We start from the raw sequence: 24,403 nt of genomic DNA on the forward strand, positions 1-24,403 counted from the left end.
CGTTATCGTCGAAACGTCGGCGTCATAGTCGTCGTTGCAATTACCGTCGCAGTCACCGTCTCCGTCATTGTCGTCGATATCCTCGTTAATATTTTAATTAATTAATTATTGTTGTGTATTGTTGTTCTTGATCTTGTTGTTATTGTTGTTTTTATTATTATTGTTATTACTATTATTATTATTATTATTACTATTATTACTATTATTATTATTCTTATGATTATTATTATTATTAATATTATTATTATTATTATTATTATTATTAGCGACAGACGTTACGATTTCATCGTTTTGTTTCACGTCCTTTTGTCCTCACGTGCGAACTTCGTGTTTCGACGTCGACGTGTTTCTTCGTCTCTTCGATACCCGGATTCTCCCCATTTCTACTTTCCCCTATTCCTTCATGTGTACACATTTTCGGAAAATTACGTCGCACGAGTTTTCCTCCCGATCCTTCTCACACTCTGTTCCATGTATTTTTCATCTCCGTACGTACGTACTTCGAACGTTTCGCGTTTTCCTCTCTCCGCTTCCTAACGCTCGTCTGCCAGCATTTCTTGTACGCTCTTTCTCGGATTCCAGTCGTTCCGCGATGCGTGCTTCGCTCGAAGACGTTGGATCTATCGAGAGTTGAAAATCGAGAAAGGTACGGCCAAATACGTACTTGCCGACAGAGCTCTGGATATACCGATAGAAAAAACCTGCATTTTGTACGCTTTTGCGTAGACGAACTGCTCTATGGTGGGTCCTTTTTCCTCGAGAATAATTTCGAACGTCGTCTTCCAGCCGAACAAGATCGAGTCCACTGTTCGGAAACTTCTAAAGCCTCTCTGCTCCGTCTTCTCCTCTTTCTCCTCCTTCTCCTTCTTATTCTTCTTCTTCTTTCTTTCCTTTTTCGATTGGCCGCTTCGTCTCGATCACGCCGGAAACCACGAAAACGATCCTTCCTGCCGAGCGATATCGCCGTTCCGACGAATCCGCCGTAATGCGTTTCTCGTGATCGCCACCATCGGCGCAGCCACCACCACCGCCAGCACCATCGTCGCCATAGGCACTTTACCGTGAACGAATCGACGAGGAAACACTCGATCCAACGCTCGTACAACAACGAATCACGATACGTCTTTCGTAAATGGAAAAAGGATTCGTTTTTCACGACGGTGGTGGTGGTGGTGGTGGTGGTAGTGGTGGTGGTGGTGGGGATGGTGGTGACGACGGTGGTTGGAAAGGTGACGACGATGGTAGTGGCGATGGCTGTGGCGATGGTTGTGGCGGTGGCGGCGGCGGTTGCAACGATACGAGTTAGCGTAGCACCGGTAGTCGAAGGATGACGCGTGTCGACGAATCGAGCGAAACGACTTTTCTCACGCGGCCGTCGAGGTCGAAATTTCCATCGGACACGACCGCTCGCCGATGATATTTTTCGCCATCTCCACCACCACCAGTACCAGCAGCGACACCACCAGCTTCGGCATCGACGTTCGATCACCAGCCACTTTTCCAGCAACCGGTTCGCACGGTAACGCGCGCCGACGTAGTTGCCGCGAAAGCAACGGCGCAACCAGACGACGATGTCTATCAGGCCGCTCGTTTTCTTCGACTTTGATTCGCTACCGCAACGATTAGCACGGTGATCGCGACCATCGCTACCCTCGTTGCCATCGAGCGGCACGACCGGCCACAGAAGGATCTTGGCGATCCAGAGGACGGGAATCGTTCGAACGTTGCCGAGGATGCTGGTTAAAACGGAGCATAGCCAGAAGAGTTGCGGAAGGATCGAGGCTGCCGATCGATCGGAGGAGGAAACGCTGGCGATCGAGTCGACGCCATCGCCGGTTCCGCACACCAACGTTCCCTGTTGCCGCCCCGTACTCGAAATCGACGCAGCTGCGGAGTAAGTGGACGAGTCGTGTCTCTGTTCGCGCTCCAGGCTGCTGTCCGTGAATCCCGATTCTTCGTATCCTCCACCTGGTCGAAACAAAAAACGCAGAACCTTTGTCTTACGTCCGATCCAACCTACGGTACGCCGCGTCTTTCCACGTTTCTACGCGGTAAAGAGACGAACGTACGAAGGAAAGCAACCGAGGCTCGAGCCATCCGCGGCGTCTGACGATATCGCTATTCGTAGCGCGAGGGATCGCGATCCAACTGTCGCTGCTGTTCTTCCGCGACGTTTTCGACGCACTTTCTTTCAACCGGAGAATCGGACCGTCGCGAAGAGATCAGCGTAAAGAAAGACGAAAGAACGTACGTACCTGTGGAAGCCGGTTGAATGGGATTAATTTCGCAACGGGGTGCCGTTGGAGGATCGTGGTTGTTGCCGCGTCTCCGTGGTTCCTTGTCCGTGCAATTCGCGCAAATGCCCGATCCCGGCAACTCCTCGGAACACGCGTGAAAGCAGCACTCGTTCTCTTCGCTGCTGTGCAATGCCCTCGCGGCTTGCTCTCCGGTCTCGGGGATATTCGGATCTGAAATCATTTCCGTTTACAAGTGCCGCGTCTCGCGTCTTCCTTCGAACCAGCCACGCGTCTCGTCACAGGATTATCCGCCTTTCGAAATCGGCCATTTGGTCGGACGACTTTGAAGAGGATGAACAGGGTGCCAAAAATGCTATTACCCTTGTGCGATGTGGTGCGTGGTTCGACAGAGGGCGAGGGACGACAAGCGGTAAGAGGACGGTGGTAAAGTACAGGCGGATCGTCATCCACGACCAAAGAGTTACCTCTGCAAAGAAAAGTGGGTTCGCCGGCGTATTGCGTGGGATAGGCGGGAGCACGATCACCCGGAAGTAAATAGGGACAACGTTGCTCCACGGATTGGCAAAAGGACCGACAGGGCCTAAGTCTGCTTCCGGCCCAGTTGTTGGAGCTATTCAAGTCCTGTGGTTCCCCATGAGCAAAGTAAGGCACCAGGGAGCTGCACACCCATTTCCTATACGCTTCCTGCAATCACAAACGATCTGTTTAGTCTGCGTTAGAACGCGGCGGATCGGCCGATTCCAGTCGACCGCTAGAAACAGAAAACACGTTCGCACGATGTGCGACCAAAAGATACGTTATCGCTCTCTTCTCGTTTCTACGCTCCGTTTTCGGAGTTCTATTTGCGACGATCGGAGGTCAGAGCAGGCAATAAGACGGGTCAGTGGCTGACCTACTTTAAATATTACACTTTCTGCGCATCCTCTAAGAGCGCGTTATAATTACGCTCTGGTTGCAGGAAAACCCTTTTATTCGCCACGGCGACTTATCCCCGGCTGTTCTCTCTATCCGTATTCGTTATCCTGCTTCTCGTCTCTCGTCGCTCCGCTTTATTAAGTATTTCGTGTACACAGCTGAAAGAAGCGCTGCTCGGTATCCCTGTGATACAGGATCGTGAAACGGGCTACGCGTTTCACGTTCTTCCGTAACCTTGGCTCGTGCTTTGCCCGGCAAGTCCAGCTGTACGGCCGCTGCCATACGAAAACGAGCGACCCGGAACAAATCTACGAAAAGCAACGACCTCGGCGTAACTGCCTCTGCCCTGGTTTCTACCGAATCTCCGACCAGCTCGCTTCTCGCCGCCAAAATCCGCTCGTTAACGCTCGATCGGCCGAATCTCACGATCGATCCCTGTCGCGATAAAGTCGCTTTTCCGCCAATTGCTGGTCGCAAAGGAACGCGCGACGCAAGCACGCGTCCCAATTGGAAAATATGAATTTCACCGTGGCGAAAGCGTACGGTCGCACGGTACATACGACACGCGCGGTACACGCGTTAACGCGATTTAACGGCCGTTGCATCGTTTTTCATTTGCAACCGTTCGCGCGACCAGACATACAACGGCGCGTTGGAATTGCATCGTACAGGCAGCAGTCGCGTCTTGCGATTTTTCGCTCGTGCAGAGACTCGCGTGACTCGGCTGCCGTATCAAGTAGGCAACGTATAATGCGATACGATATAATACGAACTATTGGTTTGGCACCTAAGTGATCGCGAACTTTGACAATACCACCTCTAATGACAGTTGCCAACCCGATACGATCGAAACTTGTCGGAGTTGGACTTTGTTCGCGCAAATGCCACCTTTTCCTTTCGTTCTTTCTCTATCGAAAACGAACGAGTCGTCGATAACTGCGTTCGAACGGAACGATGTTGCGAGTTAACGGAGATGACAGTGCTTCCTGAAGAATTCTACGAATCGCAAAGAATCGACTAAGAAACGCGGCGGACGTAATCTGCGAAAACCCTGGACGAGCTACCCTCTGTCTGGTCCGGAGACGCAGAAGGGAGACTGTTCGTAAAGCCAAACTCGCGGCAACGCGACGATATCTCACGGTGCGAGTATCGTAGCTTCGCGTATAGATATCGACGCGTCTTTTCGTCGGATTGGAAAATAGAGCGGTGGAATCGGCGTCGAAGCTGTGGCAAGGACTCCGAGGCTGCGACAGCTTCTTCGACTCGACGAATGCCAAGAACGACGGCAGTTCGCCGCACGGTTAACGAGAAAAGAAAGGGCAAAGATTGCTCGGCGAGAAACGCGAAAGGAATAGCCGAGAACGCTAGGACGGTAGATCGGCGGATAGGTAGCTACACCTGAAGTACGCACTCCAAGTTGGTTGACCCAATTCTCTCCAGCCTCTGTCGAGTATCTACGTTCGAGCTAGGCAGATGCGGTACCCTCCCCTTCGGGCTACGTCCTTCCTTTCGTCCCTCTGCCAACCCCGGCTCGTGCTGCTCGTCTTCCACTCGCTCCACCCGCAACCCCGTCCCTCTGTCTCCCATCTCAGCCGTCTCGTCCACCCTGTCCCTTTTCCCGCTTCGTGTCTCGTCGCTCGCCGATCAGTCTTCTCCCACCTTGTGCTCCGTCGACTCATCCCCCTCGATCGGCCGTCCCTACCCTTCCTTCGCTTACAATTAGATCGCTATAACGAAGCGCAGCTTTCGAACAATACGTCGTTTTCCGATTTCCTTCCGCCGAATTCTTCGACGCCGATGCGTTCGCGGTTACGTGGCGCGACGACGCGGGTCGCAACCTGCGCGGGTACGTTCCGCCTCCTTCCTATCCGATCATCCCGTCTTCTGTCTTTTTCCCGCCGACTGAATTTCTCTCCTTTTCTTTGTCCCTTTTTTTCTGCTCTCTCTCCTTTTTCGTCAGATCGACCAGATGGTTCTTAACCCGAATAACGAACGAAACAGCAGCCACGTATCAACGTTTCCGATTCACTGGTCGGACTGGGAAGAGAGAGAGAGGAGCAAAGAAATGGGAAATCGGATATAGTCGGTGGAAATGGTGCGTTTTGTTCGCACGACCATACACGTTCCACCGGTCGCGATGGACCGCGTACTTCGTTCCTTTTCACCCGGACTAACGTACATCGACGCCGAACCTGCTTTCTTCTCGCTCTACTTTTCTTTCTCTTCGATACGGGCGACAGATAGCGCGCAGCCAGAGGTCTGCGTGTGTGTACCGTACGAGTATCCGTGTGGTCGTATTTTGCGACGCGCGGCTGTGTACGCGTGTATGCACGTACAGCGCATACAACGACCCGTAATTCCGCCTGTCATTGTTCACCCCGGATCCGTGACATTAATTTTATCCCTCTTTCGGAATACGCCGGAGTGATCCTTTGTCTCGGTCAGGCCGTCGAGATCAAAGACGAGAGGCTTGAAATTAGTAATGCTCTTTGCGCCAACGATTCTTTCGTCTTTCTTTTTTCTAGAAAAAACGCCACCGCGCTTGTGTTTCGTTTCACGTAACTGGGTAATTTAACCGACGATTTCACCGCCGATCCTCAGGATCGGACAAGCGTCTCGCGACGAACGAAGCCTCGATCGCGACGACCGTGACACAGCTAGCACGAGGCACGTTCGGCTTGACCTGGCGTACGTGCTAATTTGCCCGCTGGGAAATTTTCAAACGATGCTCGTGCAACCGGAAACCGTAGCCCTCGGTTCCGGTGTTTCTCGTTTATACGCCGCACTTGGCTCGCGAACGAGCTTTTCGGCCCACGAGTGCCACGAGTGCGCCGGATTAATTACCTGCGAAAGCGAGCGGAGGAGAAGAAAAGGGAAACGGCGAATGTACAGATCGCACGGGGCGAATGCGTAATTCGTGCAAACCTGAACGAGTTGAGGTGTATAAGTCGTGTCCGTGATGATTGTGGCTGGAGTGGCTGTAGATGTCGCTGCTGGGGGTACTGCTATATTTTCTTCCTATTTAGAATCGTGGAATAAAAATCGGACTTCGGTCGCTGGGATTCGATCCCGCATTCCGAACGTTCGTAATCTAATGCGCTAACCACTGCGCTACCATCGTCCGTTAGTTGTTTACGTCGAGTGGCGGTATTTGTGCTGTCGAGTGCCGCCACAGAGTCAACGAGTCGTCAGCCTTTCGATCTTCGAAATGCCTGCGATTCTCGCGACGACCAGCTGTTCTTGCAACGTTACGCGCGAAATTTACCTCCACCCTTCGAAGGAAATTAATCAGGGGCTCGATGGAATGGGAAATGGAGAACACGCGGCACGGAGAGTGGCCGTGCGTGATCTTTGCAATTTTTCGTAGCTGCGACAGCTGAAACATGGAGAAGCAAAGGGAGAGAAGAAAACGTCCGCGACGCGATTCCTTTCCACCGTCAAAGTTCCCTCGATGGAGCTGCAACGCCGTGGTAAATTCTATCGCCAGTCCCGCGGCAAATTCCTCGGCCGTGTAGAAACCTCGACGGATCTCCGTCGAATAGCTCGGTGGAATGAAAGAAAGTATTTTTCGTTCTCCGGAGAAACGACGAAAAGACCGCCAGCAGAAAAGACGCGAGAAGAATGAAAAGGAGAAATAAGAGCACCGCTGAAACGCGAGATGCGTCAAGCGATACAACGTCGAGGAACAAAGATGCCTATCGCGGATACAGAGAGATGCGACTGTTGTTCGACGTGTCGTGTCGTGCGTCGTGTATCGAGTGACGATGAGGGAAGCGACGAAGAAAGAGAGACAGAGAGAAAGATAGATAGATAGATAGATAGAGATAGAGAGAGAGAGAGAGAGAAACGTGGAAAAGGATGGAAGGATGAAAAGGGAGAAAAAAAGAAAAGGGGCCAGAGGGGAAGGGGTAGGGAAGGTTAGAGCAGCTCGAATGGGGTGACGGGGTGTCGGTGGTGGCGCGCGGCGGTGGTTGGCGGTTGCAAAAGCAATGCCCTTAGTCGCGGTGACCTGGTTACCTGGCCCATATCCGTGCCACCGTTCTACCAATGCTACCCCAAATCCTACCCCTCCTCGAGCCAGCTTCCACAGCCTCCTGCTGCACCTTCTGCAGCCTCGTCCCGGTGGTTTTCTCCTCCTCTTACTCTTGTTGGATCCTGCCTTCGCGTGTTCGTCGTCCTCGTCCAGATAAGGACGTTTCTCGATCGTGCGTGCCTCTCTCTCCTGCGTCCTTCCCCTCGTCTGCGTTCTATCGATGTGCGATCAGAGAGAAAACAACGGAAAATGTTGCTTCGTCCAACCACGCTCGTCTTCTCTTCCGACGTTCGATATTCGGAATTTCACCGGGCATAGATTTGCTCTCGCGTAGATTTCATTAACGGATAGGTACACCTGCACCGCTTTCAAACAGGCGAGTTTCAATATTGTTGGTTACTCGGTCGCTGCGTGCCGAATTCCAATTAGTTTCGCCCCAGAAAATGAAAGCTGCGCGAACCTCGCAGATCGACATTTTCCAACGGCGAAATTCCCAGCCAAGTAAATATCGATTATTTCGAGCGTTTCCCAGCGCGTTGTTTCGGAGAAACGAAGAAGAGAAAAGGAATCATACGGAGATACCTATGAAATTCTCGCGATCTCCTTACCTAAACGCCATTGCGAAGGATCTAGAAACACGACGACGGAGACGACGACGTTTCGTCGTGTAAACGCGGATGAAAATTTTCCCGTCTTCCCACCTTCGATCGGACAGCGACGGAGGGCTGACCAGAGGGACGTTGTACAGGCGAACGAGGACGATGGACGTATCGATCAGCCGAACCGTCTCGTCGTTTCTCCTTTGCCTCGGAGTAGTAAGAAATTTTCGATCGCAAGAGCGGTCGTTCGACGACGAACCGATTTAATTACGACGAACGCGGTTCCCGAGGGCTGTCCACTTTCTTCGAGTAGGCGCAGTTTTGCGAACAAATGAAAAAACATTCAGTTACGCTCTTATACGTCGACCGGGCGCCACTTCTTACCGAGACAATTGCTCGCAAGACGACAGCCGCTGGCAAGTGTCGCTTCTCCGGCCGCACAAAGGCTCGAACAACTTGGAACAAAGAACGACAAAACGTGCCTCGAGTACACGACGTTTCCTCCTTTTCCACACCGTTGCTTTCCCAGCCAGGCTCGATCAACGAACCGTTTGTCCAACTAAATCGCTAAATTTTCGTTTGAAAAGGAAGCGGTGGTTCGAATCGTATAAATCAGGCTGTAGAAGAGAAGAGAAAACGAAGAAAACGCGGAGAAATTGGCGTTCAGTGGGCACGGAGTTTGGTAGAATTCGATGTCGTTCGGTCGGACGATTACGAACAAAGAACGATACGTACGCGTATCACGGTCGTTGAGCGAAGCTTCGTTCGTGTCGAACGATGTATGTACATACGTCGGCCGTAAACGCGTCCGCTTATTAAACTTGGGTATTGCGCTGTAAATACGAGCGGTAATGAATTTCAACGGTCGACAAAGGGACCCGAGAATCTCCGATATCCGACTTACGCGAGCGAAAATTGAAAACGTTCCCTCACGGCGCTTACGTGGTTCGCGCTAAACGCGACAATTACCGTTCGTATAGCTTCACATCGACCACTCTGACCGCTTAGACCTTTCCGATGATATCGTCGAATCGGAAGGAGAAGGAGGCGATGAAATGTCACTCGTTAGACTCTGCTCTTCTCTTCTTCTCTTTTTTATTCCATGCTTTATACGATTGAAAATTATCGTTTCTGTCGGTCGTCAAAAGGTTAATAGATCACCGTGTTCTCCTATTACGAGCGACTGCAACGCCATGGTTTCTCACTGCAGTCCATCGTCGTAAAAACCACCCACCGGCAAAGACGGAGCTAGCAATCACCGAGAGCGTCGCTCGTATCCCACTCGAGGCCGTTAACGATCAAGCAGCGACGATTCCACTGAACGGACAATAAGCATTTAGCCAGACAACGAGAAGATCGTGCGACGAGAATAAATAATCGCCGCGAATGAGAAATTATTGTTGCAAAGCGCGAGCGTGACATGCACCGCAGAGTTGTGCCCGAACCAGCGAGTTTGTAACTAACGCGATACAGAGATCGTTGCGTGTTGTTGCGCCGAGCGCCAAGTATCCCTCGCTGAAATTAGCCGGCCGTTCGTGGAACAAGGCAATTTTTTAACGCTTTACCGACCGATACCCGATTAATCGACTTTTTATCGACAATCTTTCTTATTTAATTCGTTATTTAGTACTAAGGTACTTGCTCACTTGCGTCACACAGTTTCATACCAATTTGAAACCGAAACAGAGTCGGGGCCGGTCAGATGTGCGTATGCGCTGTTGAACCGCGAGCGGTCGGTAAAGTGTTAACTAGTTGTCCGATGTAAAATTTAAAGGTTTAAAGACGTCTCGCGCATCGAGCGCTCGGGCAGCGCCGAAGATTTGAGAAGCGGGAGAGACGAAGGGCCGCGAACCGATCGGATCAAACCTGTTTAACGTTTTCGTGGCAAAAGTTGGAGAAAGAGCGGCGGATTCGGGACTCGGAGATCGATTTACGGCGTTGAATAGCTAGTTACGTTGCAGCTATTTGCGTCGAAGAGGCCAGAACGTGAAACGAACATCGATAATCGAAAGAAGGGCGAGTACGCGGTGGTAACGTGATACCGCCACGTGACATACGTTTACCTGATGAGAGGATTTAAGGACGTACGCGATCGTACGTGGATCGAAGGTCGCGCGATAGACTTATTTGATCCTGGAATATATATAAAAAAAAAATAAAAAGTTATCAGCTCACTTCCTAGCTGTCGATGAGTTTTATCCCCCATCCGGTATGCGTTGCAAATTCGACGAACAATTGCGCGAGTTTGGAACAAGGATCGAGTTTTTAAACGCGGTCGTCCTATTTCCTAAATTCGTTCGTATCAGATTACGACGATGACGACTGTTTCACGGGCTGCGATTCGAAAGAACGGCACCGCGTTCCCTTGGGTATTTCCAGATAAAAGTTTTCGAATATTTACGAACAGCCGACCGTGTCTATATCGGTGTCTATATCGCTCGGGAGTAGAAGCAGAAAAATCGCCAGATACGACGAGCTAAATATACCTATGCAGCACTCGCAAACACAGATAGAATTCGTCATTTCCTACCGCTGCCGTTTCTAGGCGAATCGAAAATATCAGCCTCCAACTAGCGTCGTCTTTCTTCCCTCTGGAAACACGGAAACACGGAAAATCGATTTCAGCTTGGGAACCACTATCCGCTGGTACGTATCGGCGATCTACAGGCTATGCTGAAAATTAATTTTGTCCAACGATAGGACGTAGGGCGTAGAGGGAAGAGAAAAGGAGAAGAGAAACGTAAACGACGACGAGAGAAAAGTGGATGTCCCCGTGAAGACGTATGGCGTAGCGTCGATGTTAAACCGAGGAAAATAACGCTCTTGGAGGAGATCTTCCTGCACGTGTACGGTGTTATCGATCAGGCGAAGGATACGACGGTGACCAACGCGTACGAAGAACCAATGGCGAACAACAACGATCCCTTCGATCTTCCTTTATCCTCTCGCGCTGTATCGCGTCGCGTCGTTCGCTGCCACAGGACTCGCTTCGCTCTTCTATCGATCGAGCTTCGTTTTCCTAATTTCTCCGACCGCCGTTCGTTGCGAGGGTTTCGCGACACGGTACCTCTATTCGTGGAGCTCGCGGATGCCGAGAGATCGTTTGTGAAAAAGTAGAAGGAAACGAGGAAGCGGTTTGCGGGAAGCAGGAATTTCTCACGGGCAATTTCCTAGCGGTCAGCCGTGGAAAGTTTGTAATTTTTAAATGGACGCGAGGGAACTGTGGCGACCACACACGGTCTTGTATTCCCTGGACGTTGCTCGCAAAGTCTCAACCTGCGCTACGTATCGCGTAAAAGCGAACCACGTTACCTCCGAGCCTCGCTTTCAACGTTCTCTCCAGGACGTTACTACGCCTCTCCTCGAGCTTCCTAACAAGGTAAACAGAAAGAAAAAATTGCCACTCCTTTGTTGCTCGTTCGTGTTTCGCACGATCGGATATCGTTTTCACCTGTAACGCGCGACCTCTGGCTTTGACCTACTTGAACTACCAGCATCGATGGTAATAGAGAGAGAACGCTGTCTCGGTCAAGTAAGTTTTACAGTTGAAAGACGTACAGGCCGAACGATTACAAAGAATTTCTTTTCTTCGCGATTAACGCAAGTCGAGCGCGCTACTTTCATCCACGTACATACGTATTTCCCCCTCGATGAGAAACAAAAGCGTTCGTTCTATAGCTGAGATTTTCGTAGCGGTCTGTTTTACCTCGTTTCATCTGCAGCCACGTGCGATAGGACTTCCTTTTGTTTGTATACCGATCGTACGTAAGCGTCCACTAATGTACGCGCGTAAGAAACCTTAGCGAACGATACGATATCCGCTCGTAGTCCCGTCGTTTTTCACGTATAGCGATTCGATGGAGAGTGGAGAGAAGAGACAAGTATTTTTCGCGCGCGCCAACGTAAAAGAGGACGATTCGTGTGTCCTGTTAGAACCTTTTCATTCTTCTGTGCCGTTTCGTTGTATCGATCGAAAAAGTCTTCTGACTGTACAGCCACAGGACGAGAACCGATACCCGTTGTTTACAAAGTCTATTCACCGATGTTATACCCGTGAAAACTTCAAACAACGTTTTACACTTGCTCGCAATTCAAGCAATTAGATACGACTATCGCGATACGCATCGCTAGCAGAGAATCGTTGGCCGTGCGAGGCAAACGGAGACAGAGGTCGAAGAAGATAGAACTCGCAAGAAACGGGGTCGCGCGAAAGAAAAGGCCCTTCCATCGTAGTCGCTGGTTTCTCTCGGTCGAATCGATTCCCTCGTTCCAAACCGAAGGAATTTTAACGGAAAGATGTTCGATGTCGACCCCTTGCGACATCGATCCGTGTTTTATCCGCGCAGCATTGCCTCTCCGGTTCTGCGTTATCCGGTTCGCTGTACCATCGTTCGTATTTCACCTTCGTTCTCTTCTCATCGCTGTTTCTTCACACTCTTTCGACGTTCTCGTTCGAATCGAACGGCAAGCCTTCTCACGCGCCAACTTTCCTGTCTTTCGCTTCGACAAGGAAAAGAAGAAAACTTTAACGAGTAGAATCGAGGGAGCACGGAGGGAGAAGCTAGCGTATCTCAGGGACGAAACACAAGCAATTCGATCGTGTAAATTTAGCGATAGGATGCTCCCGTTGCCAACGAGTTATCGACGTTCGATATCAGTCGTTTCTTCTTCGAGCGAAATAAATGTCTTGCCGAATCTTTCCTATAAATTATAGAAAGTTGTGGCAAGTTGGAATCAGATTAAATCCGTGGTTAAAATATCGCCGCGTAATAGACGCCTTTACATCCATACACGTGATAAATAGTACGCTCTTTTCCACGATGCTAATCGCTCAGTTTCGCATGCCGAATCCTTCGCTTGCACACGGAAGGTTCGTAAAAAGAAGAGAAGAAAAGGTCGATATGGGCAAACGGGAGAGCGATGAATTCGTGGCGTTTCAACACCTTCGATCGTATCGCGTGTACTCGCCTCGCTCGGTACCTGCGTTAAACAGAGAAGTACACTCGTGTTGAGACGTGTGCACGTGTACGTCTCGATGGTCGTTATCGAGTACGTCTCTGGCGCTCAACGAGGCTTACGTCGGCTACTAGGATTACCAATTACACGAACCGTTGCCAATTTCTTGGTCGATGTTCATCGACTAACGACAGGAAAGCGAAACCGTGCAATTTTATGGCGAGAAACGTTTGCAACCTCGAAGGATAATACTCGTGGAAAGAGAAAGTTTCTCAAAGATAATAGAAAGTTTCGAGGGGAATCTTTCGGTAAGGTTACGTCTCGCAACGGTGTTGACTATAAAGTAAAACAAAGAAAATAGAAACGGAACGTCTCGTAAGCGCGTATAAAGCTGCGAACGTGAATTCTTATTCGCTGATTATCCGACAGCATGCGCTCGCAGTAAATCTACGTACATATACGTATTTCACAGCCGTCGATATTTTACGAGGATGCCTGCAATATCGATTCGGTAAGTTGCTAACCAGCGCACACGTGACTACACGATCGCATAGTTGCAACTTCGTGAACTAGTTGATAGACCAGCAGACTTCCGATTTCCTCCATTCTATTCCTTAAATGACGGTTGCCACTCGGGTACGTTCGCCAGTAGTCGACGTATGGCGGAAAGAGAAGGAACGTCAGCGAGCGTTTCTTTTCAGTTCGATTAAAACAACCAGCTATAGAATGAAATATCGACGACGAGTAAACTTAGTATTTTTGCTATACGAAAGTAAGAACGAGCTGTTGAAGTGTCACGCGAAGGAACGTAACGCGTGCTGTAAAAGTGGAGAGGGGACGGTAAGTAGGCGAGAAGAAAGATTGGCGAGAGTAGACCGAATTCGACGATGCCTTGCAATTCCGTCCGATATATGGGTCAGGACGGTTGTTTTCTTCGAGTATTTTTCCGGTTTCTGTTATCGCGTTCGTCGCATTTGCTACAGCGTCGTCGAATTATAAAAAGGCCAGACTTCTCGACACGATCTGCTTATTCCCCGAGACACGCGTCTTTTTTTTTCTTCTTCCCTTGTTTCTTCGACGATCGTCTTGCCGGCGTTCTCCTCCGCCAGGTATTTTGCCTAGTTTCTCGCAGAGGGAAGAGAAGAGCGAGAGAAGGAGAGCCAAGGGACGAAGAGAGAAAAGGACGTAGGGAGGCTGAGTCACGACGAGGGTAAGAAATTTAAAGGATTTCGCGGCTGGAGGCGCGTTTCGCTCGAGTTGCGCGAAATCTTGACGCGAAAAGGAGCTGTGCAACACAGTTCTCGAGTACTCGTAGCACCCAAGTGCAGGCTAGAATAATAGGTACTCGTAGCCGGTACGAAATGGCAGCTAAGCCCCGATTTTATTCGAGAATTTCTTTGCACGAAGGAAAGCCATTTGCACGACTTTATTACGGCGAACACGTGCGGGACAACAATAGAAAACAAACGTAATATTTCCAACATCATCTTACCAACGTTTTACGACAGAGAGCGGCGTCTACAGATTGGAGCAACGATCGATCGTATCAGGTCACGGTCAAATTATCTCTTATTATCGGCTACGGAGGATCGTGGCCGATCGAACTGTAAGCGCGACGCCAGCGGTATCGTCCGACAGACGGATCGAAAAGTCCCGATGGCGATACCTTGGGCACGCGTTTCGGCTATGTAGAATCCGGTACAGAGCAGCGAATCTATAATACAATCGTAACAGCGCTAACAGCTCTACGCTCGTGTCTATAACGTTCCTCTATTGGCGTTGAGTAGCTACCGAGCGAGGGCAATCTCGCTATTGATTGCACCTCGCATCCTCCCACCCCTTTTACTCTCCTACACCGGCTCCCCTCTCCTCGACCATCCTTCGTCCACCCCAACCTTCGGAGCAACCCCTCCGATTCCCCTTTTTCTCTATTCCGCTATCCTCTTTCCCTCCTCTAGACTCTTTCGATTCGAATCTGTTCCGTGACAGACGTTCGGCACGCGCGTATCCTTTCGTTCCTTCGACACGACATACGATGCCGATTATCAAGTCCGACGAGCGATCCGTTTCTGTCCGATTAATTCCTTTTCTCGATTACTCGGTGAAACGCGCGATAACGCGACGTACGCGTTACAATTCGCAGTAGTACCTATATACAGGATAGTTGGTAACTGGTGGTACAAGCGGAGAGGGGATGATTCTACGCGAAAAAAGGAGTCGAAAATATAGGATAAAAAATTTTCGTTCGAGGCTTTGTTTTCGAGAAAATCGACTTTGAATTTTCGCTCGGTACGCGTGCACTTTATCGCGTCTCGTTATAACGGATCTCACTCTGTAGATCGGTGTCTCGATGGATATTATCGCAGTTTCAGTTTGTTTTTGCCGTAACGGAAAATTAAGAATACATAATGAAATAATATTACAAAAATTGCTGAAAATGTTGCCCATTCTGCCGAGCACGTACTTCTGCTCTTTCAATTAAATTTCTATAAACACTTCCTAACGTATTCGATTGTTTTAAAGTACGAAGGGCTACAATAATTTTTTCTTCCAATTGCTCGCAACTTGCGATTTCTTCGGAATAGACAATTGATTTAATATGGCTTCGTAAATAAAAGTCAAGCGGAGTTAAGCGAGGAGGGCAACATTTTCAGCAATTTTTGTAATAACAAACTTTATGATTACTCCGTATTATTTCATCATGTATTCCTAATTTTCCGTTACGGCAAAAACAAACTTAAACTGCGATAATATCCATCGAGACAACAGTCTACAGTGACATCCGTTATAACGAGACGCGACAAAGTGCACGCGTACCGAGCGAGAATTCAAAGTCGATTTTCTCGAAAACAAAGCCTCGAACGAAAAATTTGTATTCCATATTTTCGACTTCTTTTTTCTCGTAGAATCACCCCCTTTCCGCTTGTACCACCAGTTACCAACCACCCTGTATATACGTATGTATGGTAAAATGGTACGGTTACGTCGCAAAGATCACGTACAGTCGTAAGGCTGATCGATAGCTGGAAGCAACTGGAAGCCGAATGGCAAGAGTTAAAGGAACAAGCAAGGAAATAAATATGTATCAGGAAATAGTATCGTCCGCGATAGTTCGAGAAGCGGCGGTCGCGCTTTGACGTCAGTTTTGTTTAATTAATTCGAGCGAGTTGAAAGAAACGATGGAGACCCGAGGTCGAGACTACGTCACAGACGAACAGGGCCGCGTTCGAATAAAACGGCAACTCGATTCAGCACTGCTAACGCGACCTTTCGTCGCTCGATTCCACCAGTGTTCCGGCCGGCCGAAATTAACGCAGCTTATTTTTACCAGCAATATCGAGGAACGCGTCGTCTCGCGCGTCGACTCGCGTCGACGGTCCAGCTTGACGTCAATTTTGTTAATTAATTCGCCTTCGTTAGAACGATCGATCGAACGAGACGCGTTAGCCACCTCGCTACCCGCGAAAACTCGATTTAACCGCTTAAACATTTATCGGGGACATCCTATCTCGTCGACTTGTTATCGTATCGAGAGACCGATATTTTCATTTCGAGCTACAGTTCGCCCCCTTTGCGAATCATAGCTTTTCCTCCGTCGTCGAATTTCACGTAGCGTCGCTTCGTCGCAGCTCGCCGTACGTTCGTCGAATGTAACGCTTTGCGCGTGTCGTAACGCTTCTGAAAAGTTGGGATCCGCGGCGGTAAACGCGATTACCGTAATTCGTTCGCTCGAAGGTCGAAACGGCGGAGCAACGAAGCCATCGTTTCCTCGTAATGCATCGCGTAAAGCCGCGCGAAAATCTACCAAATCCGTCTATCTGCTCACTACCGAAATACGCTTAGTTGAAACAGCGAAACGATAAATTACGGGAAAAGCCGGTCGTTCGATCGGTCGACGCGCGTTACGTACTCGACGAGAAACGTACGGACGCGGTGGACGATGGAAACGAGGGAAAATTTCAAACAAAAGAGAGATAGCATAGAGTGGCGCATCGGAAACGAGAGATACTGGAAGGAAACACCTAGCTAGTCGACATAATAAGGAACACTCTGACAGAGTCGCATTCATCCGCATAGTTTGTTGCCAATTACCCCAAGTGTCCACCTACGTCGAATTCTGCACCAGAGCCGAGAGACATCAACGTCGTATCGTTGAGTAACATGTATGCATAACTTGCATAGGACACGCGATATATAGCTATGCGCGTATATCTACGTAGCTACACGTATATGGATAATGTACACACGTAGGAAACGAACGAGGAAGAGGAGTGGCCGCGCACTGCATCGGACAGCTTGCAACTGCGTATATTGTACATCGGTAATAACCGTTCGCCAAAAATGTAGCCAAGCATAAACAGTTTTTTGCGCTGTTCCGTTCAAGCCATCTCAACTGAAAATCTTTGCCATTTTCGTTGGTCCACGAAGTATTTTATCGGAATTACGAGCTCGGATTTCGCTCGAAGGCAACGAGAACGAGTTACGAGTCGCGCCAAATAAAAGTTTCTTTGGCAACAGGCAACGCGATCTTGCTACCTCGTACCGTACGTTCTCTCTGTCTCTCCGTCTCTTTCCCACCATCTTTCGTTGCTTCGAGTTTCCCCTCGAGCGACGCTCCGCGCTCCATCGTTCGCTTCCCTTCTCGCCTTTCCCTCTTTCCCGCGTTTCTATCGTTTTGCAAACCGTTCTTTCGTTCGTCCGGCCATCCACGCTCCTTACCGATCGCTCCTTCTTTTAACCTGGCGATCTGCCGTTCGTCTCGTTCGTGCCGAATTTTCCCATCTACGACGAGTACTAACGAGTTTTCTCGATACGAGATCGCTGTTACGCTTTCCGCCTTGCCGACTACCGCCGACTAAACTAATTTCGTTCGCTAAGGATACGTAGTTTACGAGCAAATCGTGGCTTATCCGAGGCACGCGCGTCATTACGAACAAGTCGTAAGCAAACTAGCTGCCACGGCCAACCAACAGTTTCGCACCGACGCACGGTTGACTATACTTGACGTTTAATCGTTAAACCACTTGGTACGCGCCAACGTGTCCGTACGCGTGTGTAAGAACAGTACGCACATGTTCGTAGCACGTACCAAGGGACGAGCGAGGCTGGAGCAAGCGCACTAATCGCGCGACCGGATTTCGCGGTTTTCCATCGTCGGGCGAAACGACGGGCAAGAAACGTAAACTTTCGGAGGCCGAATGGTCGACGGTTGGACGCGTAACGTTCGCTTTCCAGGCTAATCGTTCGTTACGTCGAACGAACGATACGTGGCTCGGACAGCGGTTTCGAGAAGGGACAACGAGCCATTAACAAGGTTACGCGAGGATTTCCCTCTATATCTGTCTCGGACGATCCGCGTGTATACTTTGCTCACCTATATACACAGAGACCCTGCAAGCAGCGTAAACGCGCCGACGCCAACACCGACACCGACACCGACACCGACGCCGGCGCCAGCGTCAATTTCGTAGCACAGAAAAGCAATGACCGGCTGCCCGTCGCCTGCCTGCAACTTTAACTGCAACTGCAACTGCGCCGGTCATAGTCTCCGGTACACCTGCACTCGGGACCTTTCAACCCTTGCTGGCTCCGGTATCACCTACCTATAGCGACGTAACGACGTAACGCAAAATGCTCGGACGTTATGTAGAAAGTTTCGTTGGATCGCACGGGAAATCGGTCGGGCCGAAAAAGTTTCAACGATAAAAACCGATAACCACCGATCGACACGTGACTGATAACGGCTGCCACGATGTTCAACGCACTGGAATATCTGCAAATTGATTTCCGATATAATCGTCGGGGACGTCGTACAAATTAGTTTACTACTTGATCGTACCAACTCGTTGCATGTTAAAACAATATCGGTAGCTGCCGAGGAGAGACGAGCAGTTCTAATCGAACAAGTAGCAAGTATAGCGTAACGAAGGTTTCTTTCAGAAATTGCGCCATCCACCGGATATCGCGAATACACGGATTACAAATATAATACAAATAGGTATAGGTCCGCGTTCCTTCCTAAAGGTAGAACATCAATCCGGAGGAAGCGCGCTCGATGATTAGCTGTCTGGCAACGACCCGACTGATTGGGATCGAGACGCGAGGCACGTTCGTATCTCCGATACGTTGTCCTTAACGTTGATTTTAGTCGGATCCCGGTACACGTGCTTCGATTCGTTCTGCTAGGAATTTTCGCTCGTCGATGCGCCACCACGATGCCCTCTTTTCGTACGCGTTTCGTTCGAGCAAAAAGAAAAAAAAAAGAAGCCGATGAATAATAAACGAACCCGTCCGATTAGCCCACAATCAGCCGCCATTTAACGCGTTCTCGCGTTATATAAAACAGACTCGCGTACCGTAACCGGGATCCTGGCCATCTCGTGCAAGTTCGTTCATCCACTTTCGTTCTCCTAATTTGTAGGTCAACGATTCTTCAACTTTCATCGAACGCTGAACAGAATTAATTAATCAGTCCCTTTCCTTTTCTTTCTTTTTTCTTTCTTTTTTCGACAATCAGACGTTTTATCCCACGAAGAATCCGGCACGCGTTCCAAACGTGTCGCGGTCGCGTACGATGCAACGACGCGCTTAAGACGATTCTCTGGCGGATAGTCGCAGCATCGACGGAGAAAAAAGAGGACGAAAGTTCGAGGCGGAGCGCAGATGCAGATCGAGGTAACGAACGAAGAAACGAATCGTCGCTTCATACATATGTATATAATGGCATTAAATCACGAGCCGCAAATGGGGCAAACGAATGGTCGTGCTAATCGCTCGAATCGATATCGCGCTCGTGCTACTCTTCTCGCGTAAACTTCTGTCCGCGCGATCAGCCGAAAATTTTTAACGCCGTGTAAGCTTAGCGCCACCAACACAGCGGCAGTCCGAAGGCACACCGTGGCGAACGATTTTTCATAGTCGGTAGCATCGCACGATTAATCGGATCAATTTCTTCGCGATGTTCCCGAGACTCTCGCTATCGAGCGCGAAAAGGTGGAACAAGTTGCGCGCGATGCGAAGAATTTGCACTAAGTAAGATACTCGTTACGAGAAATATAACGGACGTACAAGGAGAGAGGGAAACGGGATTCGTAGCTAATTGGCAAACTTTCTGCGCGAAACGTTTCTCTGCGCTGAATCGAACGAAAGAGGAGATCGTTCGGTTGTTCGATGGTGCGTCCCGCCGATTCGTCTGCCAAATACCGTGTTTCCGCGTTTTCCCTCATCTCCCGGGAAAGAAGAGGGGACAAGATCTCACGAGGACGACGGTTATCGGCGAGACGAGGCGCTTCGTTTGCCAACTTTTGCGATTACTTTGCAAGTTGGTCGGTTATCGGCTAAAGGCTGGTCGAGCGAGTACGCTCGACGATAACAGAGCGGAGATGGGGGAGGAAACGAAGAGACGAAGGAAGAAGAGAAGGAGCAAACGGAGAGAAGAAGAAGAGAGAATAGAGAGAGAGGAAAGAGAAGAGAGCGTGAAGAGCCGTTACCTTGCAGTGGGTGCAGTTGAAGATGACCGAATAGGGCTGTGCACAGTCGTATCGCGCGAGCACTTCCTCGAACTCACAATGCAATCTTGCGGCTAACACATCGGCGTGCAACAGCTTGTCCAGGGCATCGACGCACTTCTGGCCACCGTTTAGCACATTCTCGAGCGGACCACCCTTGCCAGGTGCCAGGGCGTTGACCACCGCGTGGTCGCAGCAGTGCCGCAGACGCAACCCGCTCATGAACCAATATCGATTCTCCCTCGGGGTTAAAAAACTTCGCGTACTGGTCCGGCCAAAATCATCCCGACAGATGTCCCTCTTATGTGACTCCTCGAGATAAAAAAGGCACTGTTCCGGATCCATCCGTACGCCCTCGGCTTTCTCTCGGTCGGTCCTTCCCTTTTTGTCACTCGCCACCTCACCGCCGTCCGTCCCGGACGACTTTATCGAACTCGAGTCGAACCGTTCCGATTCCGCCACTGCTGTCTCTGTCGTTGCCTCCTTCTTTCCACCGGTCGACCAATAACAATTCCTTCCGGTGACCCTGACCTTCTCGATCACCTCGACGAACTCGGCATCGTTTCCATTACCGCCGTTTCCCTTCGAGCTTGCCACACAGGCGACCGGACAATATTTCGGTACTTCCGGTGGACCGCAGCTACCCTGAAGATCGGCCGGCGCTGGGCCCGCCAGATCGCAGGCCGATAACCAAGGATTTATTTGGTTCATCTCCCAGCTATATTCGTTGTAAGGATGTGTCGATTCGGATTCGAAAACGGCTTCGCCGCGATCTCGATACGACGATTCTTCCACCTCTCGTTGCTCGCGACCTTGGTCTTCCCGCTGTTGTAGTAGTTGTTGTTGTTGTTGTTCTTCGTGACGGCGACGGTGATGTCCGTTACTGGCGTACTCGGCGTCCCGGACCAATTGCTCTCGCACACCGTGCTCTTCCTCCAGTTGCCGATAACGTTGCTTCTGTTGTTGTTGTTGTTGCTGCTGTTGCTGCTGCTGCTGATGTTGCTGATGTTGTTGACGCTGCTGATGTTGTTGACGTTGATGAGCGACGCTCGACGACAACAACAAGGAGGAAATTTGCGTGACATTGTGCCGCGGAAGGTTTTCGACTGGGCCGAGGGATGGATTACGGGTAAAACCGGAGATGAACTGTCCGGAGAGATTCGTCGAACACACCAGCGGCCAAGCCAATAAATACAAGATGAACAGCAATCCGTACTTTCGGCCGCGCCAGTTGTTGGATACCTTCGTCGTCGTTGGTCCGTTCCTCGAGAGTTTCGTTTCATTCTCGCTGCTTCCGTTGGGGATGATCGGCTTCTGGAACCGGGCAGTGTAGTGGCTCTCGCGTCTCCCGCTGTTTCCGTTCGCGACGCAAACCTTTCCGCGCGTATCGCGTCCCGAATCGGCATTCCGCTTACGACGGCTTCGAAATTTACGAAAACGTTCTCCGTCGTCACAAATACCATCGTCCACCACTTTTCTCACTTGGAGTTTGTCCCCGTGGTTGCCAACGTCTCGACAAAATTTCGTCTCTTCTCGATACTCTTCCTGTCCAACACGAACGTTCCCGATCTCGCGGGACGACGCGACGACACGCGACGACTCCCCGATATCACGGTAGCTTCCGATATCATCGTCCTCGTCATTGTAGGCAGTGTAAGGAAATACATCGACCGAAGGAACGTTCGTAACATTCGCGATACGAATTCCAGAGAAATTGACGGATTCCTCGGTGATCGCGCGATCCCGATCGTCATCTTTCTTCCATCTCGTTCTCGGTTTCCTGCTTCCGGTATAACAAGACCGTGACCTCGATGCTTGGCACGTCGATAAAATAAGGTCATTGACGTAACACACGTAGTCGATGACATCGTTGTCGTCGTCATCGTCTTCGTCTTCGTCGTCTTCGTCTTCTTCGTCTTCATCTTCGTCCTCTTCGTCTTCGTCGTCGTCGTCGTCGTTGTCGTCGGTGTCGTCGTTGTCGTCGTCATCGTCGTCGTCGTCGTCGTCGTCGTCGTCGTCGTTGTCGTTGTCGTCGTCATCTTTGTTTTCGACGGTGTCGGCGTTGTTGTCGTCGTTGTTGTCGTCGTCGTCATTGTCGTCATAACCGTTGTCGGCATCGTCATCGACGTTTTTCTTTTCCTCGCTTTCGAACTCGAACCGATCGTTCCCTCGCTGTACGCGACAATCACCGCTTTTTTTCTGCAAAATATTGGTGAGCGTGCGAATGCGCGGGCGCACTTCGCTGCGGTAAACCGAGTCGTAAGAGACACGAAAGGCAGTGGCGTTTCTGGTTTCGGATCCGTTTCCTTGCTCGATCGAGCAGCAACGTCGAACCGACGACAAGAATCGACGATGATGGACACCGTATGCGATAACTGCGGTGAATTGTCGTTGCCGTTGGAGAATCTCGGAACCACGAACGAACGGGGCCGAGAGTCGGAAACGAAAGAAAGAGATTCCCGCGGTGGTAGATCGGCGCGGAAGAAAATGAAGAGGCAAGCCCGAGGACGAGTAGCAGCGGTCGTTGCCGTTGTTCCAATCGTACGACGTGGATGGTGGTCCCGTGAATTCGGGCGGATCGAGCCGCATGGACACAAGCTCGGGAACGTTGTTAACGTCCCCGGTCCGTCCCGACGACGATCGTCCCCGTCGACGGCCCACGCCACTGACTCGTGACGCGGTCCAATATCCTTCGGTTTGTCCACGTTGCCTTTCCGTTCTCGACGATATCCGTTTCGATGATATCGACGCCGACGATATATCGTGATATCGAATTTGTTTCGCTGATGATCCCTGTTGCGATCGCGTACGTTCCCGTCGTCTGACTGCACAAGGCCCCGCATCGCTGCCACCAAAGATCGGGGCTCTTGTTAGCTCGCCGCGTATGCTTCTCGATTCTGCCGTTTCTCGTCGTCGTCGTCGTCGTCGTCGTCCTCCTCCTCGCTTCTGTGCTCGTTGTTCGCTGGACGGACGACGACGGGTCGTCGGTAACGCCGAGGCGACTCGCGCTACCTCGTTCCTCGATTCTCCGCGGGTCGACGACGACGCGATCGACGGCCTCCGTGCTGGCGTCGCCGCGGCGATTCTCGTCGGTAAATCGTCGAGACTCGGATCTTCTCGGTTGCAGCGGCAACGAACACCGACTGTCTCGGGGAATCGAAGAGCAAATCGAAGAGCAGGCCGTGATTGCCGATCGAAGCAAGGCGAATCTTTCGTCGTAACTAAGTTGCCGGTGTCTATCGTATAACCGATACACGGAGGATCGAATTTGCGCGTAAAGAGGGACAGTAGATTGTTCGGCGAGTCGCTTTCCTCCCCGCGGATGATCGAGACGATTTTCTTTTCCAGACGACTCGTAAATGATGTCAGCCCCGCTCGTAGATATCCCGGAGCCGATAGCCGGATGACAGCTGTCCGAGCGGCCCGGGGCGGCGGGGCCCTTAGAAGTCCCCCTGGAGCAGGCGGCCTCCTTCTCGACGATCCCGGCGATCTCGACGATGATCTCGACGGTGATCCGCGAAGCGAACGGCCAACTCGAACCGCGCCAACGCGACGATAACTTGCACGGTGGTGAAAACACCGGACGCCAACTCGCGCGGCAATGACAGTAGTGGTAATAACAATGGCGTGACCACGCGTTCCACGCACTCGGGATTCTCGTGCCACCGCCGCCTCCGCCGCCGCCGCCGCCGCCGCCGCTGCTGCTGCACCCGATGATCCACCGCTTTCGCCTCTTCTTTCTGCCGCGCCACCTGCACCACCGACTCCTCGTGTCGTACAATCCCGCTGCTGCTCTCTTCTTCGCTCTCGATCTCGCTCTCGATCTCGCTCTCGATCTCGCTCTCGCTCTCGTTTTCGCTCGAACGCTCCTGTAACTGTTGTTGCTGTTGTCGCTGTTGTTGCCGCTGTTCCTGTCGCCGCCGCCGCTGTTCCCGATCTCGCTCCCGTTCCACCTGCCACTCGCGAATCTGTTGCTGATCTCGATCTCGATCCCGATCCCGTTCCCGTTCCCGCTCGCTCTTTCTCGCAATCTGATTCTCTTGCCAGATGGTAGCCGCCACTTCCGATGCCGTTGCGGCACTGCAACCACGCCGGTAACGGCAGCTCTCGACCAGATTGACCAGCGAGACAGTG

General features: G+C 50.8%; 1 protein-coding gene across 1 annotated transcript; it reads right to left on the minus strand.

Moving 5' to 3' along the window:
- On the minus strand, positions 1 to 22,858 carry Mid1 (calcium-permeable channel component Mid1). The gene is made up of 4 exons (XM_076618643.1): positions 20,252 to 22,858; positions 2,723 to 2,942; positions 2,256 to 2,468; positions 1 to 1,968 (listed from the first exon to the last, which is right to left on the minus strand). The coding sequence occupies exons 1-4, from the start codon at positions 22,856 to 22,858 to the stop codon at positions 737 to 739; spliced, it is 4,272 nt and encodes a 1,423-aa protein (XP_076474758.1). The 3' UTR covers positions 1 to 736.
- Positions 22,859 to 24,403: the final 1,545 nt, after the last annotated feature.

This window comes from Bombus vancouverensis, chromosome 5 (genome assembly GCF_051014615.1).
Source record: "Bombus vancouverensis nearcticus chromosome 5, iyBomVanc1_principal, whole genome shotgun sequence".
NCBI lineage: Eukaryota > Metazoa > Arthropoda > Insecta > Hymenoptera > Apidae > Bombus > Bombus vancouverensis.

What these genes read in the sequence shown, in the direction of transcription:
- Mid1 (XM_076618643.1), bottom strand. Translation starts at nt 22,858, where the DNA reads ATGCGGCTCGATCCGCCCGAATTCACGGGACCACCATCCACGTCGTAC. An exon ending in TCAACTGCACCCACTGCAAG is followed by an intron (nt 2,943 to 20,251) that starts GTAACGGCTCTT and finishes TTGTGATTGCAG; the next exon opens with GAAGCGTATAGGAAATGGGT. An exon ending in CATTCAACCGGCTTCCACAG is followed by an intron (nt 1,969 to 2,255) that starts GTACGTACGTTC and finishes TGTTTCGACCAG; the next exon opens with GTGGAGGATACGAAGAATCG.